Below are 9,107 nucleotides of genomic sequence, written 5' to 3' on the forward strand. Positions count from 1 at the left end.
CCCCAGCCCCCCAGCAGGCACCCCCCACCCCCCCCCGAGACCCCTCTCAAGCCCTTCCCGCGCTCTGCCGAGGCTTTGCCAGTCCCCCCAGTGGCCCCCCCAGTGCCCCCTTCCCCCCCCCCACTCCCTCCCCCACGAGCCCCTCCCGGTCCCCCCAGTCGTTCCCCCGGTCCCCCCCGAACCATTCCCCCTCCCCCCCCCCGCCCCGGTCCCTCCCAGTGTCGCCCCCCCCCCGGTCGTGTCCCCCCCGACCCCTCCCTCTGTGCCCCCCCCATCCCCGCTGGTCCCCATAGTCCCTCCCCGGTCCCCCCCCCCCGATCACCCGAGGCCTCCCCCCGCCCCCCCCAGCCCCCCCTGACCCCTTCCAGGTCCCTCCTGCTGTGTCCCCCCGGTTTCCCTGTCCCCCCCAGTCCTCCCAGTTCCCCCAGTCTCCCCCCGGTCCCCCCAGTTCCCCCCCAGTCACCTCTGGTCCTCCCCAGGACTTTCCAGCCCCCCCAGCCCCCCCCCGATCCCGTCCAGGTCCCTCCTGCTGTGTCCCCCTGATTTTCCTGGTGTCACACCCAGTCCCCCCAATTCCCCCAATCCCCCCCAGTTTCCCCAGTCCCCCCCCCCCCGGTCCCCCTTGGTCCCCCCCAGGACCTTTCAGCCCTCCCCCCAACCCCCCTGACCGCTCCCAGGACCCTCCTGGTGTGTCCCCTCGGTTTCTCTGTCCCCCCCATCCTCCCAGTTCCCCCAGTCTCCCCCCCTTTCCCCCAGTCCCCCTGGTCCTCCCCAGGACCTTCCAGCCCTCCCCCCAACCCCCCGACCCCTCCCAGGACCCTCCTGGTGTGTCCCCCCCAGTCTCCCCAGTCCCCCCCAGCCCCCCACTGTCCCCCCCAAGGCTTTCCAGCCCCCCCTCCCCCAACCCCCCGACCCCTCCCAGTTCCCCCCCCGGTGTGTCCCCCCCATTTCCCTATGTCCCCCAGTCCCCCCCAGTCTCCCCAGTACTCCCCCCAGCCCCCCGCGGGACCCCCCAAGGCCTTCCAGCCCCCCTCCCCCAACCCCCCGACCCCTCCCAGGTCCCCCCCGGTGTGTCCCCCCCATTCCCTATGTCTCCCCCAGTCCCCCCCAGTCTCCCCAGTACTCCCCCCAGCCCCCCACTGTCCCCCCCAAGGCTTTCCAGCCCCCCCTCCCCCAACCCCCCTCCCCCTCCCAGGTCCCCCCCGGTGCGTCCCCCCCATTTCCCTATGTCCCCCCCCAGTCCCCCCAGTCTCCCCAGTACTCCCCCCAGCCCCCCGCTGTCCCCCCCAAGGCTTTCCAGCCCCCTCTCCCCCAACCCCCCTCCCCCTCCCAGGTCCCCCCCGGTGTGTCCCCCCCGGTGTGTCCCCCCCGGTGTGTCCCCCCAGTGCCCCCCCGCGGACCTCGGGGCTGACGGCGGTGCGGGAGGGGCAGCGCCCGGCGCAGTAGGTGACCTCGACGGCGGCGATGGCACAGGGCCCTTTGGCGATGGGGCGCCGCTCCGTCAGGAGGCGGCACATGGCCGACGGCTCCTCTGCGGGGGGGACACGGGGGGACACCCACAGACAGGGGCCGTGGGGCCCTCTGCCCCCTCCGTGGGGCGCCGCCGTGGGGCGGGGGGGGGGCGGGGGGGGGCCTTACCCGGCCACGGCTCGCGGCAGACGGGGCAGCAGCCCCCCGGCTCCCGCACCTTCACGGCGCCCTGCGGGACCCCCCCCCGCGTGTCACCCCCCGCGGGACCCCCCCCCGCGGGACCCCCCCCGCCCCCCGCCCCCCCGCGGGACCGCCCCCGCGCCTCCACCCCCGCCGGGCCCCTCCCCGCGAGTTCCCACCCCCCGCGGGACCCCCACTCGGGTCCGCCCCCACGCGGGACCCCCACAATTGCCCACCAGTGCCCCCCCCCACTCGTGCCCCTCCCCCACACACCCCCACCCCGCTCCTGCCCCGGCCCCACCCATGACTGCTCCCACTCCTGCCCCCCCCCACTCCTGCCCCCTCCCCCACCCCCCCCCACGAGTGCCCCCTCCCATGAGTGCCCCTCCCAACAAGGACCCCCCCACCCCACTCACGGCCCCTCCCCCCCAGTGCCCCCCCCCGTGCCCCCCCCAGTGCCCCCCCCACCCAGTGCCCCCCACCCCACCAGTACCCACTCCCCACCAGTACCCCCTCCCCACCAGTACCCCCACCCCCCCAGTGCCCCCACCCCACCAGTGCCCCCTCCCCACCAGTGCCCCCCCAGTGCCCCCCCCACCAGTACCCCCCTCCCCCCCAGTGCCCCCACCCCCCCAGTGCCCCCCCCAGTGCCCCCCCCCACCAGTACCCCCCCACACCAGTACCCCCTCCCCACCAGTACCCCCTCCCCCCCAGTGCCCCCCACCCCACCAGTGCTCCCTCACCCCACCAGTACCCCCCCACCCCACCAGTGCCCCCTCCCCACCAGTGCCCCCCCCAGTGCCCCCCCACCAGTACCCCCCTCCCTACCAGTACCCACTCCCCCCCAGTGCCCCCCCAGTGCCCCCCCCCAGTGCCTCCCCACCAGTACCCCCCTCCCCACCAGTACCCACTCCCCCCCAGTGCCCCTCACCCCACCAGTACCCCCACCCCCCCAGTACCCACTCCCCACCAGTACCCCCCCAGTGCCCCCACCCACCCAGTGCCCCCACCAGTGCCCCCTCCCCACCAGTGCCCCCCCCAGTGCCCCCACCCCACCAGTACCCCCCCCAGTACCCACTCCCCACCAGTACCCCCCACCCCCCCAGTGCCCCCTCCCCACCAGTACCCACTCCCCACCAGTGCCCCCCCCAGTGCCCCCTCCCCCGCAGTGCCCCCTCCCCTCCAGCGCCCCCCCTCCCCCCCGGGCGCCCCCCACCTCGGGGCAGGCGAGGGGGGGGCAGGGGGTGTCGCAGGCCGCCCTCCCGCCGAGGCAGCGGCAGGTCCGGCACTCCTCCCGCCACCGGCTGCCGGCCTGCCCGGGGGGCAGCAGGCTCAGGGGGGGGCGCCCCAAGGGCCGGGGTCCCCCCGCCCCCGCCCCCCGCCCCCCCGCCCCCCACCTGCTGCAGCCGCCCCCGGTGCCAGCACTCGCAGCGGGCCGGTGGCACGCAGTGGCCGGAGCTGTTGCGGTAGTGGCCGTGGGGACAGGCGCAGCGGGGGGCCGGGGGGGGGGTGCTGCAGTTGCGGGGGGGGTCCTCGGAGATGTCCCGGCAGCTCCGCTCGCAGCCCCACGGCGCGTCGGCGCTCTGCCAGCGCTCCCCCGGGGGGCAGGCTGCGTGCGGCACGGGCACGGCTCTGACCCACGGCCCACCCTCCCACCATCCCCCATCCCCCATCCCACCATCCCCCCTCCCACCCTCCCACCATCCCCCATCCCACCATCCCCCATCCCCCATCCCACCATCCCCCATCCCACCCTCCCACCGTCCTGTCCCGTTGTCCCACCATCCCCCATCCACTGCCTCACCACCCACCCTCCCACAATCCTACAACCCCACCATCTTGTCCCACCATCCCACCACCTCACTGTCCCACCACCCCATGATCCCACCATCCACCATCCCATTGTTCACCACCCCGCCCTCCCACCATCCCACGATGTCATGATCCCACCATTCACGACTCCATCGTACGCCGTCCCATTATCCACCATCCCATCACCCATCATCCCACTGTCTGCCATCCCATCTCACCTTCCCACCATCTTCTTCCACCATCCCACCCTCCCACCAACACTGTCCCACCATTCCCACCATGCTATTGTCCACCATCCCACCCTACCGCCATCCCACCATCTTGTCCCACCATCCCATGATCCCATCATCCACCAGCCCATCCCTTGTCCACCATCCCACCTTCCCACCCTCCCACCATCTTGTTCCACCCTCCCACCCTCCCATGATCCCACCATTCACCATCCCATCATCCACCATCCCATTATCTGCCGTCCCATCACCCACCATCCCATTGTCCACCGTCCCAATGTCCACCATCCCACCCCCCCATCCCACCATCTTGTCCCCCCATCCCATGACCCCACTATCCCCCATCCCACCATCTTGTCCCCCCATCCCACCCCCCCCAAACCCACCGTCCCACCATCCCATCGTCCACCATCGTCCCCCATCCCACCCCCCGCCCCCCCGCCGCGGTGGCCCTCACGGTGGCAGGGCTGTGTGTTGCACTCCGCCGTCTCCTCCATGCCGGCGGCACCGCAGGCCGCCCCTCCGGCGCTCTCCCGGCAGAGGCGGTGCCGCGAGGTGCTGCCGCCACCACAGCTGCGGGAGCACGGCGCCCACGGGGACCACGGCCCGTAGGAGGCACAGGCCGAGGCCGCGCAGGAGAAGGTCCCGTTCTCGCAGGTGCTGCGCCGGGACGGACGTCCGTCACCGCCCCACCCAGGGGCTCCCTCACCACCTCCCCCCATGTCCCCCCCAGCACCCGCCCACCGGCTGTGGTACACACCAGTTGTGGCACACACCCGCCAGTTGTGGACCCACCAGTTGTGGCACCCACCGGTTGTGGCACCCACCCACCAGTCGTGGACCCACCAACCAGCTGTGGCACCAACCAGCTGTGGCATCCGCCCACCAGTTGTGGTACACACCAGTTGTGGCACACACCCGCCAGTTGTGGACCCACCAACCAGTTGTGGCACCCACCGATTGTGGCACCCACCCACCAGTTGTGGCACCCACCAGTTGTGGACCCACCAACCAGTTGTGGCACCCACCAGTTGTGGACCCACCAACCAGTTGTGGCACCCACTAACCAGTTGTGGCACCAACCAGCTGTGGCATCCGCCCACCAGTTGTGGTACACACCAGTTGTGGACCCACCAACCAGTTGTGGCACCCACTAACCAGTAGTGGCACCCACCAGCTGTGGCACCCGCCCACCAGTTGTGGTACACACCAGTTGTGGCACACACCCACCAGTTGTGGACCCACCAACCAGTTGTGGAACCCACCGATTGTGGACCCACCCACCAGTCATGGCACCCACCCACCCGCCGTGGCACCCACCCACTCACCAGTTGTGGCACCCCAGCTGGACCGCCTGCCCCGGCGGCAGCTCCCGGCTGCGGTTGGCGGTGGGCAGTGCGCAGCGGCACTCGGCGATGGCCACACACGCCCCGTCCTGCAGCAGCCGCCCCGGGGGGCACCGGCACCCTGCGGGGGCGGAGGGGCTGCACCGGGGGGGCTGCGGGGGCTCCCGGGTCCCCGCTGGGACGTGGGGGGCTCCGCCGTGGGGGGGACGTGCGGAGTGGGGTGTGGGGGCAGCGGTGTGACACGGTGCAGCCGGCGGTGCTGTGGGGCAGGGGGGTGTGGCGGCTGCCATGGGGGGTGTGGGGCAGGGGGCTGTGCTATGGGGCAGGGGGCTGTGCTATGGGGTGAGGGGCTGTGCCCTGGGGGCTGTGCTATGGGGTGAGGGGCTGTGCTATGGGGCAGGGGGCTGTGCTATGGGGTGGAGGGCTGTGCTATGGGGTGAGGGGCTGTGCCATAGGGTGTGGGGGCTGTGCTATGGGGTGAGGGGCTGTGCCCTGGGGGCTGTGCCATGGGGCAGAGGGCTGTGCTATGGGGTGGAGGACTGTGCTATGGGGTGAGGGGCTGTGCCATGGGGTGTGGGGGCTGTGCTATGGGGCAGAGGGCTGTGCCCTGGGGGCTGTGCTATGGGGCAGGGGGCTGTGCTATGGGGTGGAGGACTGTGCTATGGGGTGAGGGGCTGTGCCGTGGGGTGTGGGGGCTGTGCTATGGGGGCTGTGCTATGGGGCAGGGGGCTGTGCCATGGGGCGAGGGGCTGTGCCATGGGGTGAGGGGCTGTGCTATGGGGCAGGGGGCTGTGCCGTGGGGTGAGGGGCTGTGCTATGGGGCAGGGGGCTGTGCCATGGGGTGAGGGGCTGTGCTATGGGGCAGGGGGCTGTGCCGTGGGGTGAGGGGCTGTGCCATGGGGCAGGGGGCTGTGCCATGGGGTGAGGGGCTGTGCTATGGGGCAGGGGGCTGTGCCATGGGGTGTGGGGGCTGTGCTATGGGGGCTGTGCCATGGGGCAGGGGGCTGTGCCATAGGGTGTGGGGGCTGTGCCATAGGGTGGAGGGCTGTGCTATGGGGTGAGGGGCTGTGCCCTGGGGGCTGTGCCATGGGGCAGAGGGCTGTGCTATGGGGTGGAGGACTGTGCTATGGGGTGAGGGGCTGTGCCATGGGGTGTGGGGGCTGTGCTATGGGGCAGAGGGCTGTGCCCTGGGGGCTGTGCTATGGGGCAGGGGGCTGTGCTATGGGGTGAGGGGCTGTGCTATGGGGCAGGGGGCTGTGCCATGGGGTGAGGGGCTGTGCCGTGGGGTGTGGGGGCTGCAGGCAGCGGGGGGGCGCGTACCGGGCTGGCAGTGCCCCCGCAGACACTCGACGTGGGGCCAGAGGTCGGCGCAGGCGCGGGGGCAGCCGCTGGCGCAGGGGGCGGCCAAGACCCGTCCCCCCTCCTCGCACGCCGCCCCTGGGGACGGGGACGGGGACGGGCGTCGGGGGGCGTCGGGGGCACGGGCCCCCCACCCCCCCACCCCATCCCCCGGCGCAGGGGGCTCCCGGGGCGGCGGCGGGGGTCACCTGGGCAGGCGGTGGTGCGGCAGCTCTGGGTCTGGGAGTGGGCGCCGCGGCAGTGCCGCCCGCCCGTGGGGTGCCGGGGCCGGCGGTGGCGCAGGCGGTACCCCCCGCCGCAGGGGGCCTGGCAGGGTCCCCAGGGACCCCAGGGGCTCCAGAGGCAGAGGTCTGCGGGACAGGGGGGTCACCCGCCGCCCTGCCGGCGTGGGGCCCGCGGCGCCCACGGCCCCCCCGTACCGTGGCAGAGGTGGGGGCGCGGGCAGAGGCGCTGCTGGTGCAGCTCAGCCGCGCAGGCGGCCGCATCGCCGCGCCAGGGCAGCCCCGTCTGCGGGTCCAGGCAGGTTCGGTAGCGGTGCTGCACCGCGGCCGGGGCCCGGACCCCCGGCGGTGTCCCCTCCATGGGCGTCCCCTCCTCCGGTGTCCCCTCCGCTGGTGTCCCCTCCATCGGAGTCCTCTCCACCGGTGTCCCCTCCATCACTGTCCCCTCCACTGGTGTCCCCTCCATGGGCATCCCCTCCATCAGTGTCCCCTCTGCCGGTGTCCCCTCCATCAGTGTCCCCTCCATCGGAGTCCCCTCTGTCGGTGTCCCCTCCATCAGTATCCCCTCCACCAGTGTCCCCTCCGCCAGTGTCCACTCCACTGGTGTCCCCTCTGTCAGTGTCCCCTCTATTGGTGTCCACTCCACTGGTGTCCCCGTCACCTCCATCAGTGTCCCCTCAACTGCTGTCCCCCCCACTGGCATCCCCTCTATTGGTGTCCACTCCACCAGTGTCCCTGCCACCGGTGTCCCCTCCATCAGTGTCCCCTCCATGGGAGTCCCTTCTGTCGGTGTCCCCTCCATCAGTATCCCCTCCACCAGTGTCCCCTCTGCCAGTGTCCACTCCACCGGTGTCCCCTCTGTCAGTGTCCCCTCTATTGGTGTCCACTCCACTGGTGTCCCCGTCACCTCCATCAGTGTCCCCTCAACTGCTGTCCCCCCCACTGGCATCCCCTCTATTGGTGTCCACTCCACCAGTGTCCCTGTCACCAGTGGCTCCTCCATCAGTGTCCCCTCCACTGCTGTCCCCTCTATTGGTGTCCCCTCCACCACTGTTCTCTCCATCGGTGTCCCCTCTGTTGCTGTCCCCTCCATCACTGTCCCCTCCATCACTGTCCCCTCCATCGGTGTCCCCTCCGCGGGCCACCCCCCCCCCGGCTGGCCGGTGGTGGCATTCTCGAGGGCAGGGGGGGGCAGGCAGGGGTCGCAGGGCGTCCACTCCGACCAGGGGCTCAGCGGCAGCAGCCCTGGGGAGGGGGACACACAGGGAGCCGCTGGGGACCCCCCGGCGCCCCCCGACCCACAGGGGGCCGAGACCCCCCGAAAACGGGGGTGTCCCCGGGCGGGGGTCCGCACTCACCCCGGCAGCGCTCGCTGCTGCACCGCAGGGTCCCGTTCTGGCACACGCTGGCAGAGGAGCAGCGGGTGAGCACCCACCGGAGGCGGCACCCCCCGGGGGGTGTGGGGCCGCCCCCCGACCCCACTCACCACTCCCTGCAGCCCAACAGGACGGTGTCGCCGGCGGCCACGGTCTGGGGGTCGCCCGGGGCACTGGGGTGCAGGCAGTCGCACTGGGAGGGGGGCACACAGCCCCCCGCCTGCTCCAGCAGCCCCTGCGGGGAACGGGGGGGTGAGAGGGTGGAATGGGGGGGACGGGCACCCTCCCGACAGCCCCCACCCATCTTGGGGGATGGCATTGGCACCCGGGTCTCACCATGGGGTCCCCGACCCACACCCTGGTGGGGGTGACCCATCCCATCCCCATCCCCATCCCATCCCCACACCCACCCCCATCCCATCCCCATCCCCATCCCATCCCCATCCCTACCATCCCATCCCCATCCCATCCCCATCCCCATCCCCATCCCCATCCCATCCCCATCCCCCTCCCCATCCCCATCCCCATCCCATCCCCATCCCATCCCATCCCCATCCCCATCCCCATCCCATCCCCATCCCCATCCCCATCCCATCCCACCCCATCCCCTAACATCCCATCCCCCCCATCCCCATCCCATCCCCATCCCCATCCCATCCCCATCCCTACCCCATCCCCATCCCCATCCCATCCCATCCCCATCCCCATCCCCATCCCATCCCATCCCCATCCCATCCCATCCCCATCCATCCCCATCCCCATCCATCCCATCCCCATCCCCATCCCCATCCCCATCCCCATCCCCATCCCATCCCATCCCCATCCCCATCCCCATCCCATCCCATCCCCATCCCCATCCCCACCCATCCCCATCCCCATCCCCATCCCCATCCCCATCCCCATCCCATCCCCATCCCCATCCATCCCATCCCCATCCCATCCCCATCCCCATCCCCACCCCATCCCCATCCCCATCCCCATCCCCATCCCATCCCCATCCCCATCCCATCCCATCCCCATCCCATCCCCATCCCCATCCCCATCCCCATCCCCATCCCCATCCCATCCCCATCCCCATCCCCACCCCATCCCCATCCCCACCCCATCCCCATC

General features: G+C 72.0%; 1 protein-coding gene across 1 annotated transcript; it reads right to left on the minus strand.

Moving 5' to 3' along the window:
- Positions 1-1,400: 1,400 nt before the first annotated feature.
- Positions 1,401-7,321, minus strand: LOC309685166 (SCO-spondin-like; the record flags this gene model as incomplete). Its single annotated transcript, XM_082500974.1, has 9 exons — positions 1,401-1,531; positions 1,639-1,699; positions 2,867-2,962; positions 3,048-3,259; positions 4,150-4,352; positions 5,021-5,159; positions 6,359-6,475; positions 6,586-6,747; positions 6,817-7,321. Coding segments are annotated over 9 exons (1,626 nt in total), but the record flags the coding sequence as incomplete, so codon positions are not given.
- Positions 7,322-9,107: the final 1,786 nt, after the last annotated feature.

Source organism: Vanellus vanellus (assembly GCF_965231255.1).
Source record: "Vanellus vanellus genome assembly, contig: HAP1_SCAFFOLD_2434, whole genome shotgun sequence".
NCBI classification, from domain to species: domain Eukaryota; kingdom Metazoa; phylum Chordata; class Aves; order Charadriiformes; family Charadriidae; genus Vanellus; species Vanellus vanellus.